The sequence below is a fragment of the Myotis nattereri genome (genome assembly GCF_964212035.1).
Source record: "Myotis nattereri genome assembly, chromosome: 8".
Taxonomy (NCBI): domain Eukaryota; kingdom Metazoa; phylum Chordata; class Mammalia; order Chiroptera; family Vespertilionidae; genus Myotis; species Myotis nattereri.
The window spans coordinates 42,546,559-42,574,478 of record NC_138083.1 but is presented as its reverse complement, the minus strand read 5'-3'; the positions used below and the strand labels follow the sequence as shown (position 1 = coordinate 42,574,478).

The 27,920-nt window shown below is 46.1% G+C and overlaps 1 protein-coding gene across 1 annotated transcript in view; it reads left to right on the top strand.

Moving 5' to 3' along the window:
- The first annotated feature begins 302 nt into the window (after positions 1 to 302).
- ALPK2 (alpha kinase 2) overlaps positions 303 to 27,920 on the top strand; it is an 83,324-nt gene continuing 55,706 nt past the window's right edge. The window contains exons 1-3 of the mRNA XM_081098004.1: positions 303 to 417; positions 3,719 to 3,836; positions 24,218 to 25,676. Coding sequence (XP_080954130.1) covers positions 309 to 417; positions 3,719 to 3,836; positions 24,218 to 25,676 — 1,686 coding nt within the window. The 5' untranslated portion in view covers positions 303 to 308. The remainder of the gene's footprint in view (positions 418 to 3,718; positions 3,837 to 24,217; positions 25,677 to 27,920) is intronic.

Genomic DNA, 27,920 nt, shown 5'->3' with positions numbered 1-27,920 from the left:
GAAAACAAGGTGGAGAGACAGGAGGAAGGGAGGAGCTTGATGAATCAAGAGAGTGCACTCTAAGGAAAGCCTGGCTTCCAGAACTGCACCTGCACTGGCTTATATAGGGCTGGGTTCACGCAGGCGCAGAGGGCGCTCTTTGCTTTCCAGGTTCCACTGGTGTGAGCGCCAATCCCAGCCTTGGATAAGCCTGGGAGCAGCGCCACACTCCTCCTCCTTCTCTCTAACTCCTGGGAAAGTCAGACGAGTCCCCAAACAAATGGTGATGCTGGGCACCTTTATTTTTCAGATCCACGTGGCATGAGAGGATGACGGACTCAGGAGGGCCTCAGAGGCACACACTGTGTTTCTTATCCATGCTGCTCTCCCAGAAGGTCCCTGAGAAGTCAGACACCGTGCTTCGCTGCATAATATCTGGTAACCATCACTAGCCGATCACCCTCTGACATCTATCTCCCTGCCGATCAGGTTCTTTGGCCCACAAAGGCATGACTAAAACATCACCTGGGAAAATTACCTGGGAATTTTATTCCAAGTAGCCAGTTGAGCAATTAAACCTATGATTTCCCCCCCCCCCCTAAAAGATTTCACTTCCTGGACACATTTACTGATCATCACTTCATGTTGTGGTTCTTGGTTAGGCAACTTCCACACTGGTTGTTTTTCCAGATAATCCTCCCTTAATTTCCTGTGGCCCATGGGAGCATGTGAATAACCTCACCTCAGACCATTTATTGACCCCTTCTTCCATTGTCCTTTTATTGCTATCCCCAAACTGGCTAAATTCGTGTCCCCACTGCTTACCTTCTTCGGGTGTGCTAGTCAGCAGTGAAAAGGTTAACACCAGGCAGAGGTGCCCAGTGGAGGAAAAGGAGGGGCCTGGAATTCCTCCTGGGCCAGAGAATAAATAGCCCAGAGCTGACTCAGAATTTGTACAAACCGCGCCCCCCCCCCCCCCCCACACACACACACATGTGGAAAGGATTGATGAAAAGAAAGTAGAAGAATAATTGGGTAGGAAAGTGGAATCTTGTACCTGGTGCACTGTTTTCTTTCTTTCTTGGATTATGCCTCTACCCTCAAAAACACGGAGGCCCCAGTGGTGTTTTGTGAGGACAGACAGAAAACTCTTCTCTCCCTGATCCCTTCTTCTAAGTCCGGAGAGTGGGGCCAGCCTCTGAAATGGTGGCACTTCCTTAGCCAGAGTCCTAGCAGAGTCTGGTCTGTCTGGATGCTGGAGTGTAGGATGTGCCCTCAGCCTCTCCAAGTCCAGAGCTAGGCCCCTCTCTTTCTTGGGGTGTGTCCATAGCCATTCAGATAGAGGGACAGGCACAGCTCCACTCCTGAGCTTCAGAACAGGGCCCTCTTGTCTCCCCAGAAAGCCCCAGTGTTTGGACATACCCAATACTCCCGCCCCCGCCCCCTAACCACCACCCCCCTCCACCCCTCGCCGCCACACACACACATTAGCTAAGTTCTTGTGAAAAGTTGGAGGTGGGTCTCAATCTGTGGCCTGCAGGTTGGTTTTAAAAACAAAGGTAGGATTTTGGGGAGGTTTCCAACAAACAGAGGGAGAAAAGAGAACCACCCACAAGGTACAATTCACTGTGCAAGTCTCATTTCTGGCTGATTGCTCAGATCTGTATCGCACAAAGGGAAACAAACCGTCAGCCACGGAGCAGCTGGAGGATCATTGAGCTCTGATCAGTCTGAATGGAACACCGGAGCCCCAGAGAGCACAACGAGTGCCCCGGAACCAGCTCATGCATACTTTGCTTACTTTCTTCGAAAAAGTCACGCACACACACAAAAAGAGCAATTCAATGCTCCCTAAAAAGGAATAGAATAAAACAGACTCAAAGGGAGACACAGGCTGATGGGAACAGGTGGACATGAATTATGGCCAGCAACCTCTTTGATGGCTTCTCAGGGAAGCTCATTTTTGGTGGTTTAGTCATTTGTCTGAAAGAGATTCAGCCACACACTGCGGATGAAGGACGAGTCCTTGCATGCAGGTCTGTCTTCTCCTGGCTCCAGAGACTGATTATTCAGGCGCCTGCCTGGAGGGGGAGGCAAAGAGGAACACCCGCAGTTGCCACTCAGCACATTCATGGTGTTGGCACGGAGGTAGTCCTGCCGGGAGACCCCAAGTTAGATGAGACATGGACAGGGAGAGAGGGTGGGCTCTGAGCAGTCCCAGGTATCTCCAAGGTTCGGGTCTCAGAAGAACATAGAGTCCTTCTCTTAGTGGTGTCTGGGGTTGCTTGCCAAAAATCATGAGATAAATAAGACAGAAAATGTAAGACTGTTCCTAGGATGGACTGAGAAAGGTGTATTTTTCCGAATACCAGACTTTCCTCCTGTGCCTATAGCACATTCCAATTCATTTTCTTCTTTTTTTAATTTAAAGTCTTTATTGTTTAAAGTATTACATGAGTCTCCTTTTCCCCCATTGACCTCTTCTTCTCTGCTCCCAGCCCCCAGCACATGCCTCCCCCCTACTGTCTGTGTCCATTGCTTATGCTCATATGCATGCATTCAAGTCCTTCAGTTGATCTCTTACACCTATGTTCATAGCAGCACAATTTACAATAGCTAGGATTTGGAAACAGCCTAAGTGCCCATCAGCAGATGAGTGGATTAAGAACGTGGTACAGTTACACAATGGAATACTACGCTGCTGTAAAAAAGAAGGAATTCTTACCATTTCCAATTCCTTTTCAATGACATGGAGGCTACTGAGAAGGCTCTTTGGGACACACTAGAACTTCCTGCCCCATCACGGGGGGGGGGGGGGGGGGAATCCCAAGGTGTGAATGGAATACCTGGGGCTTTACCAGATTAACCTACTCACATGACCTCCAGTTAATGATCACCCGGAAGATGAAAGCCTTCTGAGGGAGAAAGCGTAGGTCACTTTCGGTGGTGACGTCAGTCACATATGCACAGTACCGGCCTGGGAAACCTACATTCCAGACTCCTTCACCCTCAGAAAGACACGGCACTTGCTAATCCACTTCATTCTTCTCTCTTTTGTACCATAACTTACAATCAGCTCTAAGTACTGTTAATGTATAACTCTGAGAAAGATAAAGTAACTCCTAAGCAAATATGAAATTAACATTTCAAAGATTTTTTTCAACTCTTTAAATAAAAAGGGAACCAGAAAGTATTGGGGCCTGATCAGAGAACATTTGAAGAATTAGGTATTAGTAGACAATTTAATAAAGGAACATTAGGCTAGGATTGCTGGGTTAGGTAAAACAGTGGCTAATGTCCTATCGGGGCAATAAGCCATAACTTAGGGAGTTAACTTTTCTGCCAGACACAGAGACTATTTGCAGGTCTATTGGACAAAAATCCACAAGTTTACATGTAAATTCACTAAAGGGGGAATTTTAATCAATAGTGATTATTGAGTGGAACTAAGTACATTTCCCTAGATAATTCTTTGATGGACCTCTGCTCCCATATGACATTGAAAGAAGATATTATCCATGGTTTGCCTTATTTCTAAGTTTTAGATAATTTTTCATAATAGTTTCTTGAGATTAGAGACAGCATTTTCCATTCTGTATGCCCCATCCCCACCTCAGCACAGCCCCAGGGTAGGCAGATAACATGCTTATTACCCATTCTTGTTCATAGCTTTATGAGGATTTTTTTTTTTTGTAAAATTACTTAATTTAATAAGAATGTTCTTTTTCTGTATCATCAGGTCAGCCCAAGCCAGAGGTAACTTGGTATAAAAATGGTCAAACCATAGAAGAGGGCGACATTATTTCCAGTTATGAATTCTTCGAGAATCAGTATATCCATGTGTTACATCTCTATGGGTAAGTGGATGAGCCTCTGTGGACTGTCTACTAAGATCCCGGTATCCTGTCATGTGCTGGTTACGAAAAGACTGGCTCCTGTTTGCTCTTTGAGTCTCAGTTAGATGCTATTGGCAGGCATCAGCCTAGGCATCCGGCAACGAGTCAATGAGGATCCACCTGGTAATTGATCATATCCCCCTATTTGCTGCCATTGATGGAATCACAACTTCATCTAGAATTTTATTCAAGGTGGTCCAGCCATTTTCATTCATTAAACGAGCTTTTCATTTAATCTTCTCTCTGGACAGTTAAGAAGCACAATAGGATTTCAGCATTGTCATCCAGTCTTTCTTGTGTAAGAACGGAAGGAAGAAGTGACGGACCAGGATCCCACAGAATTATTCTAGGAAGTAGCATGGTCCAGCACAGTGGTTCCTAATTCCTTTTTGTTCCCCCTAGTAAAAGTTGGATGAAATCAGGAAGGCCCACATGTGAAGTAGAGAAAATGAGAACTTCTCTGCTTGAAGCTGGGTGGGTGTCTGTGTTCTCGGTCCCCATTACTACCGAATTGGTCTTGATGTCCCCTATGGGGGCTGAGGAGCCTGAGGTTCTGCAGAACATGCTACGACAATGATGGCAGGCACGGTGACGTGCCAGTAGCCTCGGATCTGAGAATAACAAAGTAAGGCTTGGGTCTGAATTCTGGCTCCACCATTTTCTGGCTGTGTGATGTTGGCTGAGCTGGTTCACAAGCCTGAGTGAAGGCGGTGAAGGATGAAGAAATGACAGACAAAGAGAATAAGCTGGGTCTAGGTGGATCTTCCTGTGCCTGGCTGCAGCCACAGAGAGAGATCCAGAGGCAAGCTGAGCCTTTATTTTATAGCCAGAGGTAAACAAGGTAGTGGTCACCATAGTTACAATGTTCTTGTGAGTTTCACTTGTTTTGGCAGCCCTTGCTACACCTCCCACAGCCCCTTAGCTACCTAGGAAGGATCTAAGGAGCGTCATAAGGTCAAGCCTAATTATGCTAAGAGGACTGTGCCCTCTAAGCTGGGACTTGTTTGTGGCTTTGCCAACAGGTCAGTCCGAGGCTTAACCCTATAATCACGCCCTACAGTTGGCCAGTTATTTACCCTCTCCAAGTCTCAATTTCTCCAAATAAAAGGGTGGCTAAGAAAATGAAATGATTTAATGCTCATAAAAGGCTTGTTACATAGTAGTAGTTCAATCAACACTAGCTTTCTTATCTCCCTATCCACTCTTTTGTTTCAAAGTAAGATCAGAGGTCATGGTTGAAATGCTTGACTCAACTGGCTTACAGTGTATCTGACCTTATATCCAATACATCCATTTATTCATCTAATGTTTAATTTTAATAATATTCATAAAGCAGTTACTCTATGGCAGGCATGTTGCTTAATTTTAGGGGTAGAGATGAACAACAACAACATTGTCCACACTCTCATACAACTTCAAGTTCAGCATGGAAGACAAGTGGTGAACAAATCACGCCACCTTCTCCCTCACTTCAATATACCAGGAGGCAGCCAACTGCCATGAGCTGCCCTTTCATCCATAGATTGGATTTTCCTGCTTCTTCTTTCCAATTTTGCCAAGGCCTTCCCCTCCCTCTTCACCCCCCTCAACTTGGAGTCCACCTCCATGGTTCACAGGCAATTTTAGTCACCCATGGATCTGTCCAGCCTCAAACATCTGCTCTCCTTTCCACAGGCCTCCTTTTGGGTGCTTATTTGTTGTCAGGAATGATGGACAGTTCAGTAGACTGTGGGCCTCTTAGGGGAAGGAATCCTCTCTGTTTCACACTAATGCACAGTGCTCGTAAAAGGCTTGTTGTGTAGAAGTAGTTCAATAAACACTAGCTTTTTCATCTCTTAAAGTTAGTCTTTGGGTCATTAAATGTGTTCCTAGATACTTCAAAGCTGTGTCTGTATTCCTCAAGGGCTTTTTTCTGGTTTAACAATTAATCTGCAGTCCTGCTCAGAGGCCAAGAACCCGTTGCCTTATTTTTGGACCTGCTGATCCTCACTCCTCATACCACTCCCATCTTGTGAAACTGTGTACTTGAGCCAATGAGCGGCTTGGAGATGGATCAGTGCTGTTGGGACCTCTGCGTTTCCACAGGTCAGGTGTGCTGCGCAGGCAAGAGGAATGGAGAGCCAAGAAAACATTCCAAGGGAGGGAAACATCAATAGCAGTGTGTTTTGCCCTGTAGAGTGAAAAATTTTTTTCCGAAAGTTGTGGGTGTTGGGAGGAAGGGAGGAAAATGCAAATAGATGTTTTCTACCTCATAGTGAAAGCAGGCTGCGAGACGCACATACAAATGGGGAACTGTGTTCTTGATGAACACAATTTAAAGAAAGGCAGCAGAGTGACAGATAAAATCTGTCCAGGAACCCACACCTAGAGAGAGAGACTCCTCTCCGCAGCCTCTTCTGACAGTCACAATCGAGTCCCGCTGTGCTGAGAGGAGCATAGATTACCAGTGGTGCTGCAGGGAGGGTGAAGCAGCCCCTGGCTCTCCTTCAGCTCGGCCCTGGTGGGAACGAAGGCCAGGAGCAATGCCCGGTCCTGCAGGGCAGTCAGTCCCTGGCTGGGTACAGGGAGGGCTCCTGGAGGCTGAGCAGCCTGAAGGAGAGAGAGGAGATGGAGGGCAGGTGGGGCTGGGCCCCGAGGGCCCCATGTGCCACAGTTAAGGACCCTGTTCCTTTCTCCTGAAAACATGCCCAGCCTGTGGAGGGGTTTGGGAGCAGCAGTGAGTCATGGATGGGAAGGTTTGCCTTTTTAGACCATTCCTCTGATGGTAGTGTGAGATCAGATTGAAGGGTGAGCCTGAACAAAGACAGCAGGAGGAGGGATCGAGGTCAAGCACAAGAGACGTTAGGCGGTAGAAGACCTTCCCTTCTCCAGCATTTCCCACAATTCCAAATTCCTCTCCCTTCCCTCCTGCTCACGTGCTGTGTGGTGGTCAGATGGAGCAGCTGACCACTCTCACCAGCATCAGGCCCAGTCCTGCGTGCCCATTCTGATTCCTTCGCCTGAAACATGCCCCCTCTCCCACTCCATTCTCCAACCCTCCTGAGCACAGGCACACAGATCCCAGGGCTTCGTGGACCAATCCCTGGCCCCTGAAAATGTTACTTTTTCCTGATACTTACTGTCTCCCTGCTATTACCGCCTCAGAGGAATCATCCCAAAGCATCTTCTATGAAATACTTCAGCATTTATCTCATATAATTTTTCTTTATAATTCTTTTTTGTTTGTTTGTTCCTGTCTGTGTTCCCAATAAACTGAAAGCTCCCTGAGGCCACTGTCTCCCCAGTACCAAGAGTGACTGGCACATAGCATGTGTTCAATAAACATTGGTTGCATTAAGTTAGTGACTTCTGTTTCGTTTATGTCCTCTCTTTGTTAGAATGTCAACTTGTGGGGGCAGGGACTGGGATTTCTATTATTTTGTATCCCCACAGCCTCATGTGTTTGGAAATAATAAAATTCCTCAAAGGCCACACTCTTCATATCTTCCACTTATTAGCTGAGTGGTTGTAAGCAAGTCAATTAACTTCTCTATGCTTCAGTTTCTTCCTCAGTAAAATAAGTTTTTGTGATTTAAATGAGATTATTCATGCATAATGGTTGGCAAAGTGTGCACGTTAGCCTGTGACAAATATTGTTATTGGTTAGTAGTTAATATCATTAAAAATATATTTTTATTGATTTCAGAGAGGAAGGGAGAGGGAAAAGGAGAGATAGAAACATCAATGATGAGAGAGAATCATCAATCAGATACCTCCTGCATGCACCCCACTGGGGATCGAGCTGCAACCGGGGCATGTGCCCTGACCCGGAATCAAACTGTGACCTCCTGGTTCATAGGTTGATGCTCAAGCACTGAGCCACACCAGCCGGCGGTAGTTAATATCATTTTACTGCCCACTCCCTGAAAGCACTTTGTTCCCAGAATTACTCTGAAAGAATTACTGTGTCCCAGCGTATAATACCAGCTGTATTTAGAGCCGGAATGTTTTTATGTGGCTAGTGTTGAAAAGTGTCAGTATCAGTGGAGAACTTTCAAAGGCAAGAAGGAAATGGATATTCAATAGGACAGCTGTAACCCAGACACAAGTATGGAAGCTGTTTAGTCACATGCCTTTGTATCTGAAACCCTGTTTGGATGGCTTTTGGAAGGTGGAACCCGTGACTTTAGTGAAGTCTTGGCCTTCTCAGTTATTCCTCACATCTGGGTGGATAGACCCCAGGAGTCTGTCTTACATACCCGAGGCCACTCTGGTTTGTAGTGGGCAAAGAGCTCCTAAGTGCCTATTGTCTGAGCCAAAGACCTTGGCCCCTAGTGGGGCCATCATCCTCTTTCTATACCCGATCACCCAGGCATCTAAAAAACATGAGTAGTTGGTGGTGAGTGAGGCTGGGCAAATGAGTGTAGATGAATCAGTTAAAAATACCTCTAATTCTTGCTAAAGGTAGAACTGTCACCATCAAGTTCACTTATAAAGGACAGGAGATTATTTTTGTCAGTGAGAGAAAGGATCTGAAGCCAAGTTGTCTGGATTTAAATCCCTAATTTACCTCTTATGTGCTGTATCATCTTGGTGATAGATCATTCTCTCTCATCATTAATGTTTCTATCTCTCCTTTTCCCTCTCCCTTCCTCTCTGAAATCAATAAAAAATATATTTTTTAAAATGATATTAACTACTAACCAATAACAAGTCACTTAATCTCTCTGTGTCTCAGTTTCCTCATCTGCAAAATGGGGATAATGATAGGATCCACTTTATAGGGATGGTGTGGGGATTAAGCTAACACAGGCAAAGGATTTAGAATACTCTATAAATAATATTGTTTTGTACTTAATTGATTAGAAATAGGACTATTTGGAGGTAAGAAAGGTAGCTTAGTTTGGCAACATTCTTCTTCTTCACTATTTCCCTCTTGGAAGATAAAATACAATTAACGTGTTGGATCAAGGAATCATTGGGTAGAAATAAAGATGACTGAATCTTGCTGTGTGTTGGCATTTCATCCAAGGCTGGAAAGCATTTTGTGAACTCGGTGTTCCTGTGAGCTTAAGTAGGTGCAATGAGCCTTAAGGATGAGTGGTAGAGCTTCCCAGCACAGAGCCTAGGAGGCATCATTTTTCCTGAATGGACTCCACAGGCTGCTCCTGGCCGCTCCTCAGACCAGCTCAGAGCATTTCTTGAATGGTTCTGGAGGGTCTGACGAGAGATTGCCATTTCTTTCCCAGGGCGACAAGTCCCTGCCAGAATCCACCATCTGTCATCACATTCCTGTTCTGACTTTGGTAGTAAGTATCCCAGAGGAGTGACTGGTTCCCGAGACGCCATGGGATGCTCAGCTTTTCCTCCCTCAGCCTTTTCTAGCGATGGGACTGAGAGGTTTACTCCCACTGGTTGCTAACACTCAGGGCAAATCAATGTGAGTTTGGGGACAGGTGACAGGTTGATCTGGGAGCCCCTCCCAAGGTTGTGGGAAAGGTGAATGGACCATTGAAAATTGGACATGCACTGAATGTCACTGAAAATGCCACTCCATCTACACCCTCTGAGGTCTCAGGGCAGACCAGTTTTGGGGACAACTGGGGTTCAGTCTTTGGAATCACGGCACCATGGGCCGACATTTCTGAGGACTGACAGATGGGGGTCTCGCTGACGCAGTCATCATTTGGCCTCCTCCCTCGTAAAGGTGAATATCATAAAGAGGTTACTTGACAAAGGCAGATACCAGGTAAGGGGCAGAGCTGGAACCAGATCAGGCCTGTGAGTCCGGGAAGGGCTTTGCTCTAACTCGGAGGAGAGCGGGCAGGGGACGCAGGACCAAGAACAAGGTTTGGTTTGGGAACATGTGTCTTTGTCCTGGCCAGCCAGCGCTATTTTCTGCATGTCGTGTACTTAGCTGAGGGCCTCGCATGAAATTTCCTTCCACCTTTGCCCCATCGCCCGCAGGCCCTCCTGCCCCTGCCTCTCCTCTCCATCCTCCCATTGCTCTATAGCAGAGTTCTCTGCGAATTGCTGTTTGTCTTGGACCCCGTGCCTCCTCTCCACCTGCCTCCAGACTCTATCCCTTCTGATTGCCTGGCTTACCCTCTCCAAAATGCCTTTTTCAGAAAACTACAAGGTTGAGCCAGTCTTAGCACCTTCAGCCCCCCAGCTCCTGAGACATCAATCCCATACATGGGTGGGGAAGGCCAATGCTATGGATCCAGCCCAGACCTCCTGCGGACCACACCTGAGCCCCAGATGAACCCAAGAATGGGCTCAACCCCTGACCTAGACCCTGCCTGTATTATCAGATCACAAATACCACAGACTTGAGGGCTTAAAGAACAGACCTCTATTTTTCATAGTTCTCGAGGCTGGAAGTCTGAGATCAGGGTACCAGCATGGTGGGGTTCTGGTAAGAGCCCTCTTTCAGGCTTGCAGACAACTGTCTTCTTGCTGTATCCTCACATGGCAGAGAGAGAGGGAGGAAGGGAAGGAGGGAGGGAGACAGGGTGAGACCCAGCCAGCCAGTTCTGCTATCTCTTTTTATAAAAGGCCACTAATCCCATTATGAGGACTCCACCCTCATGACTTCACCTAAACCAGTGGTTGGCAAACTGCCGCTCTCGAGCCACATGTGGCTCTTTGGCCCCTTGAGTGTGGCCACGAAGTTTCAATTGCACTGTACGTGCACGCCCGCACGTGGTATTTTGTGGAAGAGCCACACTCAAGGGGCTGCAGTTTGCCGACCACTGACCTAAACCCAATTCTTCCCAAAGTCCCCATTTCCAGATACCATCACATTGGGGGTTATGGCTTTAACATACAAATTTTAGGTGAACACAATTCAGTCCATAGGATTGCCTCAAATATGGAAGGTGTTCAGAGAGCCCCATTGGTTAAGAATCAGAGATGTTGCAGCTCTCTGTGGGGTTATATGTGGATAGTTAAGAGGGCTGGCTTTAGAGTTATACTGCCTGGGTTCAGGTCTTGGCCCTACTTCTTATTCAGGCATGTTTTTTATCCTCTATCAGCCTCTGTTCTATATCTATAAACTTGGAATAATAATAGTGTCTACTTGGCAGGTTTGGGCGAAGATTAAATACACAGAAGGTTTTTGAACAGAGCCTAGCAAATGCTAAGTAAATGTCAACTCTTTTTACAGAGGTCTTCTGTGTTTTGTTAGATACAGTCACTCTTGGTCATAAGAGTTTGAAAGTGGAATCAGGCTGCCTGCCCATTTCAGAGAAGATAGGGACAAATAGATCTTCAAATTCTTGAATGAGAATCTTCGTGTGGATTCCAGAGCTGAGTTAGTGTGACTGCTCCTTTTATAGGTGCTGAGAAGCCAGGCTCAGGCCAAAGACCTGGACTCTACCTGGTAGTCAGGACAGATGCAAGACTGTACCTGAAGCTTGGGGCAATTATTTAGAACAGATCTTGAATCATTAGCTCAGCTCTGAGCCATTACAGAGCTCAAAGGTCTTACTATTAATCAGGCCTAGTAGTGTGCTGCCACAGGGCCTTTGCCCATGCCCTTCCTGCTACCTGGAATGTTCTTTCTCTAGATCAGCAGTTGTCAACTGGTGGTCCGCGGACCACTGATGGTCCGTGAGGTCCGAAAGGTTGGCAATCACTGCTCCAGATAGTCCATAGCTCGTTCTCTTACTTTCTTCAGGTTTCTGCTCAAAATCACCTGATAACTGAACCCTTTTTGACCAGCCATCTAAAATAGCCCCACCTGCCCCCAGCATGTCCTTCCCTCTTTATCTTGCTATATTTTTTTACATAGCACATGACATAGTGTGTATGTGTGTGTATATGCACATATTTAACAGCTTCATGTAGGAATAATTGACATACAACGAACTGTACACATTTAAAGTGCTCAGTTTGGTTAAGCTTTGACACATGGGCACGCCCATGAAGCCATCACCACCGTCAAGATAGAGAACATAAATATTACCCTCAATGCCCCTTTGCAATCTGCTTTCCTACCCCTGTCTGCCCACCATCCTCACACAATAGCCACTTTGCTTTTGGTCCCTGGAGACTAGTTTCTAGATTTTTCTAGTCTTTTCTAGACTTTTATATAAATGCAACCAAAGAGAATGTGCTGCTTTGTAGCTGGCTTCTTTCACACCACTTAATTATCTCAAGAATCATGCGTGTTGTTTGTTGTAGTAGTGTTGTTGAGCAGTGTTTCATCGTTTGGACCTGCCAAGAATTTGTTACCCCATTCACCCGTTGATGGACATTTTGGATTGTTCCCAGTCATGATGTGTATTTATTATTGTTTATTGTGAGTCTCCCCCAACTGGAATGTAAATTCCATTGAAGCAGAGACTTGTCTGATCTGTTCCCTGTTGTGCGTCCAGCAGCGAGCTCAGGGCCTGTCTCTCAGCAGGCATTCACTAGAGATTTGTGGGAAGAATTAATTATACAGCGTTCAGTGCTTTCATTACATTCTTCACTGAGTCTTGCCCTGCGGGGAGGGGAAAGGCTGATAGGGTTCAGGCCATGCTACCCCAAAATATGGCACCTTGGCATATTAAATACCATTGGTTGAAGATTCTTTAAAAATAGCCGAAGCAGGCAGCTCACTCTGCTCTCCCCACCGTGGCCTTTCTTCCCTGAAACAGGCCATGAATCTCCCAGGGAGGGAAGACATTATTTTCACCAGAGATGAGGAATTTGGGACAATAAATCCATACACACAAACTTTGTTAAACCAATCCTTATCTTCCTAGTTACGTCTTCACCATTTACTTCCTCCAACCCAAACCCTATTGTCAGTTCTCTACACATTGATTGTTTCTTTGTCTAAAAGGTATAAAAATAAAAGCTACCTGCTCTTGCCACTTCTTTGTGTCTTCGTTCTCTTGTGAAGGCTCCCATGCACATGGTCAAAGTCAATAAAGTGTGTCAGCTTTTCTCCTGCTAATCTGTCCTTGTCAGTTTACTTTTCAGACCCAGCAGGGACCCTAAGAGGGCCACAGACAACTTTCTCCTGCAGAGTCGTTCCATGGGCAGCCCTCTGAGCCTGGGGACATGATCTGAATGACAGTGGTCAGCTAGTGGCACTTCAGAGGCTACCCCACTGGATGGGCTTGTGAAGTCAGGAAATGTTAAATAGCCCCTCACAGGAGCTATGGGAGAAGGCCACAGGGTCACCCACTGAGCTCCAGGGAGTGTGAGCTTCTAGTCACTATGCCCTCCCCCCCCCCTTTCTGTCCTTGTCATTCCTACTCCCTGGGCGGCTGCTCCAGCACAGGGGACTCTTCCTCCTTGCCAGCCCTGAGCAGCTTCCCCTCAACATGGGGCTGCTCCTCCCAGTCACTGGGCTGGCTCCCTGCTTTCCAGTCACATTGCTAGTGACTGTGCCCGCTCACCCAGGGGGCATCAGGGGTAGGAGCTGGGCAGAGGCAGAATGAGGTGGCCTGGTGACGATGACACAGAGGGACACAGCCAGCACAAGGCTCTGAGGACAGAGCAGCAGGCAGAGAGAAGCATTCAATTGTGACAGGCTCTTCCTGGACCCATCTCCCAGATGACTTTGGAGAGAGAAGACCTTGGGTCTGGTTTTGTGCATTCCCCCTGCCTGGTTCAGGCATTAGTTTGTTTTTTTTTTAAAAAGCAAAGCCAACTCAAGTACCTGCAGAGCTGCATGCGGGGTGAGTGTGTCAGGCATGGACTGGGAACTCAGCTCAGAATGAGCAGCAAGTCAAGTGACAGCTGATGTTTTTCTGAGAATTTAACAACGGGTCTTTCCCTCTTCAGAGACCCTTGGAGTCGAAGATCTGGAAGCAACGCTGTCTCACCATTGGAAGTTGATGTAGACCAGCAGCAGCCCTTCCCCGCAGGGCATTTATTAGAATGCCAGACTCCCCACCCCCGGTCTGACCTAGCCAATCAGATTCTCAGTTTTAAGGAGCTCCCAAGTGATTCTTGAGCACATTAATGCATGAGAAGTCTGCTCCTAGGATTTTTTGAGAGAAGAAGCAGGTTTAAATAGGAAAATTTGGTTTGGTTTGATTTGGTTTGGGGCATGCTGGGTGTTTGATGAATTAGCAATATCAGTCCTTCAGAATTCTAAGCAAACTTGCTTTCACAAGAGAGCACTGGATCCTCTGGGACAGTGTCTATTGGTACATTGTTCTCTGTCCCACTTTCCAGATGCCATGTCTGTCACAGATACTTTACAATTTAATCCAGGAGCTTTTCCACTGTTACAATGTCCCTGGACGTTCTGGGACACTCTGCTAGCTTGGTGGCCTATTGGGAGGAGGGTGCAGGTGACGACTGTTTCCAGCTACCCTTGAGTTTTCTTTTGATAAGAGGGGTCAGTTGTCTGTCTGTCGAACTAAGCCTGATGGTAGTAATGCCAAAGAATTTTTTTCCTTTCTGAAGTCAATTTGCTCATTTCTTGTTTAAAAAAATGTCTGGTCAGCCTGCATTGCGCCCAGAGGCTCAAAAAGCTGTCAAAAGCTCCGGGCTTTTGTACCAAAATAGAATCAGGAAACCACTTCCCATATATGCCCAGGCAAAGATCTCTCCTCTAGCATCATGTACCCAGTGCCTACCTCCTTCGCTGCACACAGGAGCTGACATTCATTTAGCTCAGAGCTTCAAGCTCTGGCTGGCCATTAGAAAATACCCCTGGCCAAGCCCTTCACCCCAACATGCTGCTTAATTGCTTTTTTGGGGGGTTGGGCCCTAGCACTGGTATTTTTCCCTTTTTAAAATAGACCTTATTTTTTAGAACAGTTTTACGTTCTCAACAAAATTGAGCAGAAAGTACAGAGTTTCCGTACAACCCCCAACTTCCCCCCAACACCCACAGACTCTCCCACTATCAACATCCCCCACCGGACTGGGACATGGTTACACGGGTGAACCTCCATTGACACATCAGGATCACCCAAAGTGCATGGTTTACACCAAGTTCACTCTTGGTGTTGTCCATCTATGGGTTTGGACCAATGTATCATGACCTGGATCCACCATGTAGTCCCACACAAAGCAGTTCCACTGCCCTGAAAACCCTCCGGCAATTTTTAAAAGCACACCAGTGAGTCTAATGCTCAGACAGGGCTGAGAACTACTGATTTTGTGCCAGACCCTGCTTTAAGCACTTTATAGGAATTGACTCCCCTAATGCCCATGCCACCTCTGGTGTAGGTACAGTCCTTGTCCCGAGCCGTTTAGTAGGTTGCCCCGTGTCACATAGTGGATAGGCAGCAAGTGAACCCAGGTTAGCTTGCTGCTACCTCTGTTCCTTAACCATTAGACAACACTGGCTTTGAAATCTGCCTCTCCGAGCTTCTCAGAATTGCACTTGGGTCAAGAAGAAAAGTAGACTGTCTCCTGTCGTTGGCTCACTTGCCAAGCTCCTGAGCAGAACTCTGTGCCTTGCAGCCCAAGAGCGCCTGTTCTCCAGGGCCCTCACCTACCAGCTCTACCTTCTGTGATTCCAGATGCCAGTTCATTTCTTGACTGTTCCTCACACATGCCCTGCTGGTTCCAGCTCTGGTACATCAGCCCTGGATGGCCTCCCCTTCTCCCCACCCGGCCAGAGTTTAATCCTTCCCTGCTGGGCTCAAGTTCCAAGCGCCTGGCTTCATTCCCGGAAGGTCCAGGCCACCTTAACCTCCCCTGCTTGCCAGAGAAGCGCTCACTGCCTCAAATGTGCCTTTTGGAATCCAATGGCCAAATCAGCAGTCCCCCTAGGGAAAGAACCAGATCTTACACCACCAATTTCTTGTCTCCCTTCCCAAGCCCCACACAGTGTGCTGTAGGTCCCACAGGATGTGTGGGAGAATGGGGTATTCCTGCTCCACCAGTGGCTACAGGCCATGTCAGCTGCCCCGTACACTGTGCACATGTGCCCGGCATCTCACAGAAGGATTTCTATTCCCCCCTCCATGGCTGCTCTGACCTGCTTCCCAGTGGCTGGAGCCTGAGGTCCAACCCCCCAACTCGGGTGGAAACTTTTCCACCATCTGAGCCCTGCCCACCTCCTGGTGGGTGACCAGCCTCAGTTTTTCTGGCGTGGCCACAGTTTTGGCCGGTGGTCTTGGTATAAGAATTAATTGCATCTCTTCTCACTCTCTAGTGTCTGGTGTAGACAGTAAATCATGAAGTTGGTCTATCTTTCAGCTCACCACTCCCCCAGGTCCCAAAAAATAGTGGTCTATCATTTCCTGTGAGGGCCTAGCTATTGCTTCTGCTGGGAATGAGCAGCCCCATCTCCAACCCAGGCACATGCCATCTTTCCTGCCCAAATCCCACTGCGGATTTCCTAGGCCGGCTTCAGCTTCTCCGGTCCCAGGAAACCTTCCCTCACACCTGGCATTCCCTCCTCTGAATCTCCGATACAGGTCTGACTTTACCAGCACTGAGCACATACAGCCCTGTATTGAAGCTGTTTGTACACTGACACGTTTCCCTTATTGGGTGGGGACTTTCTGAGGAAGGGCCCTGAAATTTCACATCTTTCTCCTCTACGCAGTGGCTAACACAGCGCCTTCCATGTGGTAGACCTTTCTTGTAATATTTTTTTGCCATATAGCTTAAGACGGTCATATCTTCTTGGGGCCTCAGTTCCAACCTCTGTAAAATAAATCCTCTCCCTATCAGTCAGGGTCTCACCAGGAAGACAAAAGCCCCTTTCAAGCATTGAACGCAGGGTTAGACAGGTGACTGAACCAAACAGGTGGGGGACAGTGAGATCTCCCCGAGATTAGCATCAGTAGGGATACCACCTCCTGGGCTGCAGGGATCAAGGGCACAGCAAGACTACTAGTTCTGGGTCACAGGTCATGGGGCAGAAGCTAGAACCCTGGAGGGCCTGTCCTGTGGGACCTCAAGCTACTGTAGAGGCGGGGCCTATTAGAAATGCCACCCGAGGCTGTTTTCCCCTTCTTCCACCCTCCCATGCCTGCATCTCTTTGGTCAAATGCAGCAGGAAGACAGTGGTCCTGGGAGCCACGGAGACGTGGCATGAAGGAGCCAGCCCCCTGATACAGAGCAGAACAGGGAAGGGTCCAGGGAAGGGCACAGAGAGGGTGAGAGGCAGACAGGCCCAGGAGTGGCACAGCTCAGGGACCTTCTCAGCTCTTCAGATGTGCGGGTCAATAAATCTGTTTTATTGATTAACCAATTGAATACATTGATAAATGTACGAGGAATCTTCTTACCAGTTTTGAAATGTATCTAGCTGTTTATAGACAATGTGATCAAGAAATTCTATGTTTCTAGTATTAGAAATCTTCCATCTTTGTACCCAACAAAGTGTTGGGGCCTGAAAAACCTAAGTCTTTCTTATTCTTTTAGTTATTCTCAACAATTCAATTAATAAAGTTGATAGCAGTTGGGCAAATAATAAAATACAGACACTTAGTGTAAGAAGAGATTGACCTTCACTTGGTGCTATGGCTGCGGCAAGGACATGGATGTCATCACATAAGCATTTATTGAGCCAAGCCCTCTCCCCTCTCCCTGCTGCCAGGCTCAGAAAATTCACAGCCACATGGGGGTGGGGAGGACTGGGGGGACTCCAGAGTCCTCCTCATCCCTGCATTCCTGGCTGCATGGATGAAGACTGCAGACATTCCCTCCCCAGATATTGCTGTCCCCACTGGGAAGTGGAATACATAATAAAATCGAATACTATCTGAAATCCAGAGATGATTCCAAGTCTTACCTCTAGCCAATAGTTTCAACTTCCTCTCCTATGAACTCCATTTTCAGGGAGCCTGGTCACATTGCAGGTTGAGTTTCAGCAATTTTAATATTGTTGGAAGAGTTTTCTGAGGGTAGAGAAATGGCCTTCAGGAGACAAAAGGAAGAACAGAAACATGAGCTGGGGAATCCACCTTTCAATTCACGTAGGAGTAACTGATTTTATTTTACTCATGCCAGTGGAATTGTGAATAAGTAGACAGATGAAATAATACATCTGAAAACACAACACTGTTAGGGTACTATAATGATGATGATAATGATCCTATATAATAAAGAGCTAATATACTAATTAGACTGAACAGCAGAACGACCATCTGGACGACCTTCCGGACGAAACCGGGGCTGTGAGGGCTGAGCCCCTTGCATGAATTTTGTGTACCAGGCCTCTAGTAATTGAAATAAATAAATTGATGAAATAACGCATGTGAAAACACAATACTGTAGGGTACTATAATGACGATGATGATGACGATGATGATGATGACTGAATTGTAGAGATTTAGAAGTCTATCCATTTTCATAGGTCTATTGCTCTGGTAGCTAGAGGCAATAAATGATTCCTTACCTTCTTTTTGTACTTGTTACATTCTGTTCCCCAACCCCTTGTCTTCCTATTCCTATTCTATAGGGTTATTAGTCCTGTGGATATTTCCCCTGTGTTCTTCATTCTAACCCACATTTGTAACCCTTGTTCCCACGGCACAAAAGCATCCTAAGTTGGCAGGATCCTGAGGGACTTCTAGGATCAGTGGTCCCCTCCCCGTCTTCACCCTCAGCATTGATGAAACCAGCCTCCTCCTGCCCACAGTTAAGTCACATAAGCTCATATATTGAGCATCAAATCAGAATCTCTGGAGGGTGGAACCCAGATATAGGTCTTTTTATTTCTAAATCCTGAAATTAAAGCCCAGAGAGATTAAGTCATCTGCCTAAGAGAGCACATAAATGTCTGAGCAAAATACTTAGCCCTCCCTGCTAGTGCCCATCTTCCACAGTCCAGTTTGGGGATGTAATGTACAGCATGGTGACTGTTTTTACAATACTCTATTGAATATCTAAAAGTTGCTAAGAGGGTGATGGGGCTTTGGAATTGCTCCAACCCTATTCTGCCCCTTCTTGAATAAATGCTCTTCGGATTACCTGTGGTTAATTTTCAGAGCTTTTTGAAAATATATGTTTTTATTGATTCCAGAGAGGAAGGGAGAGGAAGAGGGAGAGATAGAAACATCAGTGATGAGAGAGAATCATTGATTGGCTGCCTCTTGCATGCCCCACACTGGGGATTGAGCCTGCAACCTGGGCATGTACCCTGACCAGGAATTGAACTGCAACCTCCTGGTTCACAGGTCAATGCTCAAACACTGAGCCATGCCAGCAGGGCAATTTTCAGAGTTTTGAAAAAGTTGACTCAGACAGTGTTCTTGTTGCCTTTATGGAGGATAATAATTCCAGAAGTCCTTACTCTGCCATTTTGCTGATGTCCTCATCCTTCTGCTTCTACCATGCAACTTAACACAGAATTGACTGCATCATTGTGATAAATTAATATTTGCATTATTCACCTAACGAGACATTTGGAATATTTGCATCCTTCATCAGAAGTACGTGCCCTTGATCAGAATCAAACCTGAGACCCTTCAGTCTGCAGGCTGATGCTCTATCCAAACCGGCCAAGGCCTAATTTTGTTATTTTTAAGTGAATAAATAAATGTTTTCAATTTTTCTCAGTTTTAATATGGGAAATATTGATAGATATAACTCCTATAAACAAATATTCTATGGAGTCCTCAATGATTTTTGAAAGTATAATGGGTCCTTCTGCCAAAATGTTTGAGAACCTGTGGTTTAGACCAATCCAGGAGGTTCAAGTTCAGAAGCCCCACCCACTTAAGGTCGCAGGGGGCTCTTTTCCTTTAATATGGAAGTGACTACTTTGGAAAGAACCTAGAGCAGTGGTTCTCAACCTTCTGGCCCTTTAAATACACTTCCTCATGTTGTGACCCAACCATAAAATTATTTTCGTTACTACTTCATAACTGTAATTTTGCTACTGTTATGAATCGTAATGTAAATAGCTGATATGCAGGATGGTCTTAGGCGACCCCTGTGAAAGGGTCGTTCAACCACCAAAGGGGTCGTGACCCACAGGTTGAGAACCACTGACCTAGAGAATTCAAGCCAGACTTTCACTGCAAGCTGGAGGAATGCTGCTGCTTCCTTCAGCCAAAAGGAAAGGCACTAAGGAGGGAGCTCGTTTAATTGTTCAGGGAATTTCTTCCTGGATGGTTCTGCATTCCTGTCAAATCACTGTGGGTCACGCAGGTCACTTTGCCAGCTTCGTGCAAAGATTCTAAACCCCAGCCCTATTCACACCATTTCAGCTGCTACCTCTGAAGCCTCTTCTTTGGACTCCCTGGCTCTTCCAGTTTATATCACTCAACTTAGCACAGGACCGACCTGCAAGGTTCTCTAAGAAATCCATTGTGGCGAGCCGGCATGGCCATGGCATACTCAGCCCCAGGGCACCTTATGTGCCATGCCAGCTCAGCCTGGTTCAGTGACCCTGAGAGGGGGTGTTGAAGGATTGAGAAAAGACAGACAAGAGAATGAGCTGAGGCTGGGTGGGACACTGCCCTCTCTGATGGAGAGACAGTGCCACGGACTACAATCTGTGATTTTAATTTATAGCCAGATTCCATGAGGCAAAGAAAGGGCTTGGTCAAGATGTTTACAACATTCTCATGAGTTTCAATCCTACTCAATTACATGCACTTGAACTCTATCAAGCCCACATCACTCAGACACGTGGGGCCACATGTTCGGACCATAGGTTCACGCTTACAACTATAGCTGTTTGTTATAATTGTGCCGGGAAGGCCCTGCCCTCCAAGCTGGGACTTGCACGTGGCAATGAGAGGACTGTGCCCTCTCATTAGTCCAAGGCTTGAACCTGTCCAAACACTGTAGCTGCTCTCCACAATCCATATCATCTCCCCCAGCGGAGTCGTAATGTTTTAGGGCTGGACATGATGCCTCACGCATCTCCTTGACTCTTCCCCGGCTCTTAACATATCAGGCACCAGGACACAGTTTGACACAAGTTTGTCAGTTGACCAATCAAGATAAAAACTCAGGACAGGAACACTATATTTGCAAAAACAATCTCTCTACACTGTCATTTCCCCTCTCTGATGTTAGTTTTCTAACAGGACACACAGCGCCACGCTCCAGGCTCAGAAGGCTCCGGTTTCCTCTGCTGGCGCCACCGCTTACTAGCTTTGTCCATTTGGGGGAATTACTCAGCTCCCCAAGCCTGCATTTTGCAGCCAGGGAGCAGCCAGCACACTGCAGAACAGAGAGGAGGCTTCCAAGGAATGCTGGTTCCCCGCCCGATTTCCTCCCCCTCCTCTTTAAGGTGCTTAGAGATCATTATCCAGGACACGTCAACCACAAACCATAACTCTTAGGAAGGCATTCATTAACCAGTGAGAAGTTAATTACACTTAATCCAGTTCCCTTTCCTCTTTACCGTACTTAGGATGACTTGTAAGTCTTATATCAGCTAGACACATGTTCCATAAAATCATTCATTACTAAATCATAACATTCTTCCATCCATTTAGTCATGCAGAAGTTAAATATAGTTAACCAAATTATTTCTCTAAGATTCCTTTTATTTTCCCTTCTTAATTCTTGAGAGCCATCTCTGTTCCCATCCTTTACTGATTTCTTACCTGGCCCGTTGTGCCTCTTGGCCTTATTTTCTTCTCTTCTGTCTCTTTTTTTCCACGCAAGTCATGGTAGTACCTTCAGGGAAGATGGTTTTTCTGGCAGAGGGATCATGGCCTGGATAAATCAGGAAATCAGAATTACTTGGGATTTTCCAGAAGCCCATGGTGCTGTTTTGTGCTCCTTATGAGCTCTTAACTGAGGCCAAATCTCCAAGAACTCACTGAAAAGAGACATGAAGGGAATGGTGTGGGCAATGTGAAACAAGTAGAAGTCACTTTCTCTTCATTCCTCCTTCAGCTTTAATTGAGGAGACCTACACCTAATTAATGATGATGAGGATAAGGCTATCTCTGAGGGTGGGCCAAGGAGATTTGTAGAAGAATGTGTTGAGATCTTTTTTAAAAAATTTTTTTAGAGATATTTTTTTTCAAACTGTATTTTTACTGATTTTGAGAGAGAGAGGAAGGTAGAAGGATAGAGATGGAAACATCCATGAGAGAGAAACATCATCTCCTGAAGGTCCCCTCCTGGGGATTGAGCCCATAACACAGGCATGTGCCCTGACCAGGAATTGAATCGGTGACCTCTTGGTTTCTGGATCAACGCTCAGCCACTGAGCTACACCAGCTAGGCTGTGTAAAGTTCTTTAAAAGCAGATTCTCAGGTCTTTTAACCACAGATTCTGATTCAAGAATTTTAAATAAAGTCCCTGATGATTATTTCGTAAACTTCTTGAGAATCAGAAGTAGCCTGGTCTTAGCACTTACCCATCCTTTTCTTTTTTTTATTGAGTTATATTTGACATACAACATTGTGTAAGTTTAAGGTTTACAACATATTGATTTGATATATTTATACTAGAGGCCCAGTGCACGAATTCATGCACATTGAAGGGAAATTAATTAGAAGAGATATTTTAGAGGCTGGGGAGGGACCATGGCAGGTTGGTTGGCCAGGGAGAGACCTCGGGAGGGCTCCAGGGCATGTCCAGCTCCTCTCATCCAGTCCCGATTGGCCAGACCCCAGCAGCAAGCTAACCTATTGGTCAGAGCGTCTTCCCCCTGGTGGTCAGTGTGTGTCATAGAGACTGGTGGAGCAGTCAACTGAATGGTCCACTGATTGGGTGGACACTTAGCATATTAGGCATATATATATATATATTGCAATATGATTACCATAGTTGGGTTAGCTAATAACTCTATCCACATCCTTATAGAATACATTTTGCATAAAGTTTCTGCTATGCAAAGCCCCTTCACATTGATTTTCTCTCTCTTTTTGGTTAATTGTTACCTGAGGATATATATTTTTTTTCCCATCAATTTTTAGAGAGTGGAAGGTCGGGGGAGAGAGAGAGAGGGAAACACCAATGTGAGAGAGACATATTGATTGGTTCCTGCATGTGCTCTGACCAGGGCTGGGGGATAGAACCTGAAACCCAAGTATGTGCCCTTGACCGGAATCGAACCTGTGACCTTTTGGTGCATGGGTGGAGCTCTCACCACTGAACAACATGGGCCAGGGCTAATTTTCTCTTTTGAACCTCAGAATAATCTTATAAAATAGACAGAAGCCGGTACTGTTTTCTCCAGAAAGTTGCCCTAAATTTCAGTCTCCCCGAGCAAAGTTAGATATTAGCTATGGGTCAGGGGTGGCCAATTCCAGCCACCCCTGAGTGGCTTCTACTTGGGAACCAGGTTATCAACAAAACAACCTGTGAACAAGAGTGGAATTAGTCTGTGATTTCCAAAAATGAGGACTTTGTGAGCTGGCACCCAACGTTTGAGGGCTTATGAGCACATGTGAGCTCAGGGAGACAAAGGGGCCCCTCCAACGAGGAAGAAGGATAAGAAAGATGACAGGCCATAGCTGTGCGTGTCTAACACTGACCTTCCGGGTTAGACGTTTGTGCACATTTTACACAGATCAGTCAGTAAAGGTCTAAGCACCACCTCTAAGGCCCATCCAGGCTCCCAGCTCCTGCCTTCTGAATGTGGTTGACTTCTTAGCTGGATAATACACAGAGTGAGATCAGCAATGTTACAATTATCCTAATGTCAAACAAGATCAATGAGAATGCAAATTATAGAGCAAGTGAAACGAGTTTTTATTGGGACTGCAGAGCCTGGAGGAGGATTCTAGCGGAAAAGGTCAGCAAAGCATGTCAGACTCTAGGCTCCACTTGACTCCAGTCAATAAAGGGGAGCAAGCTTGGCACGATCCAGGACTCAGTCCCTTCCCTGCTGGGCCAAAGCGGAACACTGGGCTTGGATTATGTAAGTTAAGTGGCATATGGACGGGGGTTTCCACCCAGAGAGTCTCCCTGGCTGTGGTTTGGATCTAATAATCAGGTTAATTAAAGAGAAATAGCACTATTCCTCATGCACACGATCCTACTATGGTGCTATCTTTATAGTCTCCTGGTAAGAAGCAGGCCTTCTTAGCATGGTCTTAAAGAGTCATTGCTTACATGGATCTACTGTATGAGGTAGAAGACTTCAGTTACTTATATATAATGTCTCACTCCAGAACGTATTGCTTTTACAAAGTCCCATAGCATAAGCATGGCTTAAAATAAAAGGAGAAGAGACTAGAATATACAGCATCTCCCCATTCATCTAAGTAATTCTCAGCCTTTTCAATTTGGGGTAAGGCTGTGGGAAGTCTTCAGGCAAAACGCTGAGCTTTGCAGGGTTCTTAGCAGAACTGGGGCAGATGGAGCTCAGAAGCCAGCTGCCTCTGACCACAAACCCTTTCCCAGGGAGACCACAGATGTCCCTGAGTGTGCAGTAAAAATCATGTCTATATCCTGTGTGCCACAACGGGAGAAATGCTGGCATGCACGTGCACCCGTGGTAACTGACCTGTCCTCTTCATCCTAGCTGCACCCAAAATGACGCTGCTACTTACCAGATTTCTGCTAAAAACAGTTATGGAATGATCTGCTGTTCTGCTTCCATTGAAGTTGAGTGTGCATCAAAGAACACACAACTCACCCCTAACCCACAAGATGATGGGGATACCGCTTGGAAACGTGAGACACAAACACATGAGCAGAAAAGCCCAAGTCGAATTGATGAGGATGTCTACCGTCGTGGGACAGTGCAGTCCAAATTATCAAAGTTAACGGATGGCGCCTTAAACCATGATGAAGACCTACACTCTAGCCATCAAAATCCCAAGGCACAGAAGTACATTAGCGCCAGCCTATCGCTGTCAGAGGCAGCCACATCCATCTACTCAGGTGACAGGGCCACTGTTGATGAGCAGGTCAGCCCACAGGTTTCCAGCACAGACTCTGACAGCGACTATGAACTTTGCCCAGAGATAACCCTAACCTACACCGAGGAGTTTTCAGATGATGACCTGGAGTATCTGGAATGTTCCGACGTTATGACGGATTACTCTAATGCAGTTTGGCAAAGGCACCTGGAGGGGACTGAGTGCATTTTTTTATTAGAAAGCGATGACGAAGAGGTGGAATTCAGCAAGTATTGCCTGGGGGAGTGTGAGCCTTTCTTCAGTGAAATGGGTTGTGGGCCGCCGGTGTCAGATAACACTGGGCAGATGTTGGCCTCCGCAGGCTTCTGTGGTGATCACTCCAGATCCCAAGGAGTGAGGGTAAGGCGTCTCCGAGCCTCCACCCCCAGCCCCCCAGCCCCACACACAGGGATGACTCTGACTCTGGGATCTCACGAGGATGAGACGTCTACGGTGACAGAGCAGGGGAGATATAAGCGACCCACCACTTCTGCCGAAAATGATTATCCAGGAATTCAAGGCGAAACCAGAGACAGCCACCAAGCAGGAGCGGAACCCGCCGGCGACAATCTGCTAACCATGGATAAAGCAGTGACACCGGGAGAGGTGCAGCGCTTGTCTGGTGAGTTAGAAAAGCCAGGGATGAACCAGAGTTTGGAGACTGTGCCCGAGGACAAAGCAGGGGAAAAGGATTTACAGAGCAAGAGGAGCTCAGAGAAACCTGCCCGGGCGCGGCGACCAGGCCTGAAGGGAAAACCCAAGAAGCGGAGTCCCAGCCTGAAAGACAGCGCAGCAGAAGGTGCCCTCAATCACCTCCCTCCCCAGGAGTCTGCTAAGCACCCCCGAACCCAGAGCGATAAAAAGGAGAGTTCGCATGCCACAGGGGAAGCTCCCGATCTGAATTCTCAGGTCCATGCAGAAGGGCCTCTTCTACCCCAAGCAGAGCAAGATGCAAAAAGGCTGCAAACCCCACCAGGCGCTCCCCCCCAGGAAGGGAGCCCGAACTCGGAGGGCGAAGGGGTGCAGGTTAATGACTTCTGTGAAACAAGCTGGGCTCCAGACCAGAGCGATCACCCTCAGGTAAAGTTCCTCTTTTTAAAAAATCACAAGATAAAGATGTGTGTGTGTATGTGTGTGTCCCTTCACTTCCATTCCCGATTGCTGTGCAAGTACCGGCAGGGCACTTGTGAATGACAGCTGCTGCTGCTGCTGCTAGGAAGGAAATCTGGTTTTGAAAAAAGGCCCAGATAAACCCTAAGCCATCCTAATTATAGCAAAAGAAGAGAGAAGTCAGAGGCACTAATGGGATTCTGGACAGCTGGACAAAGAAACCCGATAGTTCGTCTAGCTGCATGTGTTTTATCAGCAATATCACTATTCAGAAAGTTTTTCAAACACATGTTTTGGGTGTAGCCTTTAAAGAAAAACAAAAACAAAACATTCTTTTTAGTCATTTGGGAGGGGGCACTTTGAAAATGGTAAATGCTGGCTTTCATCAGAATTCATAGTATAAATGAAAGATTTCGGTGTGTCTGAAGGACTTGAAGAATTCACTCGGGGATGCTGGCAAGAGTAGACAATGCAGATTTTTGCTGTGCTGGTGGGATGTTTGGATCGGATGTGTGTTTTGTTTTGTTTTGCTTAGACCACTAAGTATAAAAGAGTCTAAGAAAATACTGCCAGGAAGTATATTTATTTCCCCCTGCTACTGATTTGGGGGTATATTTTAAAGAGATGGAATTAAATTCATGGGGATAATTAATGCTCAGATGATGTTGTACTTGATATATGAATTTATTATATCTTTAATTTTAAAGGCTTCCAATGGGCTTTGAGTCAATGCTATACTGTGACCAAGATTTCATTTAGTAAATAAGTACCTAAGAAGAGTTATCAATTGTTTTTACTATATCTTGCATTCTCCCTTCCCCCGACTTTATATAGGAGCCTAGTCTTGTTTTTATAGAAGACTTGACATACTCCAAAAAATAAAATAAAATATTCTCAAATGCATTCCAAATTATTAAACTGACTGTGAAAAAGTAAAAGTTTAATACATTGATTTCTAACAGTCCAGCCGTAAGATAGGCAATCTAAAAACCTCCAGCTCTGAGGCAGCTTTTTTACTGAGCAAATTGTTCTGTTCCACTGGGCAAACTGACATACAAAAGCCCCATTTCTACTTTACTTTTTGCACGAGAGCTGATTTATCCTATCTGGTTGTTTAATACCCACCACTTTGCTGGACACGTGCCCATGACCACAGATTCATGCCCAAGATAAGTTTATGGAAGTGGTTGGGCCAAATATCAATGCAAAATTCAGTTATATTAATTTTTGCATGTCAATAAATATAGCATTTCCTTTTCTATTCGTAAAATGCTCTTCGTGGCTCAGCGAAGTGCTTTTATACAGTTGTTTACCCACATTGAGCCTTTCTTTGGACAAATTAATTATTACAGTTTTCGGGGGGAGATGTGAAATAGCCAGGAAGTGGACAGGAGGGAGCTATTGACACTGTTAGTTTTAGACCCTCACTGTGGGGGGCAATTTCTAGCTCTTCAATTGCCCAAAATTGAGAGGAGCTAAGGGAAGGAGCCCCCCTGGTCATCCTCAGCTTGTGCCTGAACTGAATTCTGAGATCTAGACTCGTGTTGACCAGCCTGCTCACTTGTTTACTGGCAGTGCAGCTAACACAATGGGCCATCTTTGGGGCCAGGGTTGTCTGTCTTGTGCACATTCTTGTCTCTATCAAAGTTCTTTTTTAAAAAACAAAATTATTTTATTATTTTTTGACTTTGAGAGAGAGAGAGAGAAACATCAATTTGTTACTCCACCCATTTATGCTTCATTGGTTGACTCTTGTATGTACCTGGACCAGGGGTCGAACCTGCAACCTTGGCATGTCAAGATGATGCTCTAACCAATTGAGCTACCCGGCCAGAGTCTATTGAAGTTCTTATGGGCCTTTTGCTTACACATTCACACGTACATACTCACACATTCATGATGCACACCCAGCTCACCAGCTATATGCCCAAGGTCCCCCTGTGTTTTGTGGCATGACTATTATCTCAGAACCAGGAACGTGACTTCTGAGAAAGCTTGCTCTTTCTCACTATGCTGTGCCCAGTAGCAGAGCTGGGCTCTCACTCAAGGGACAACCAGAAATGTGAATGAAAGCTGTATATTCAAGAGCAGTTCTGTGCAACTTGGAATTTGAAATAGGATTTCTTTATCTCTGGCAAGTATTTTGCCTTGACAAAAGCAAGAACATTTTGCCACAGGAAAAGTGGCATAGTGAGTACAGATTCTTTTACCCGT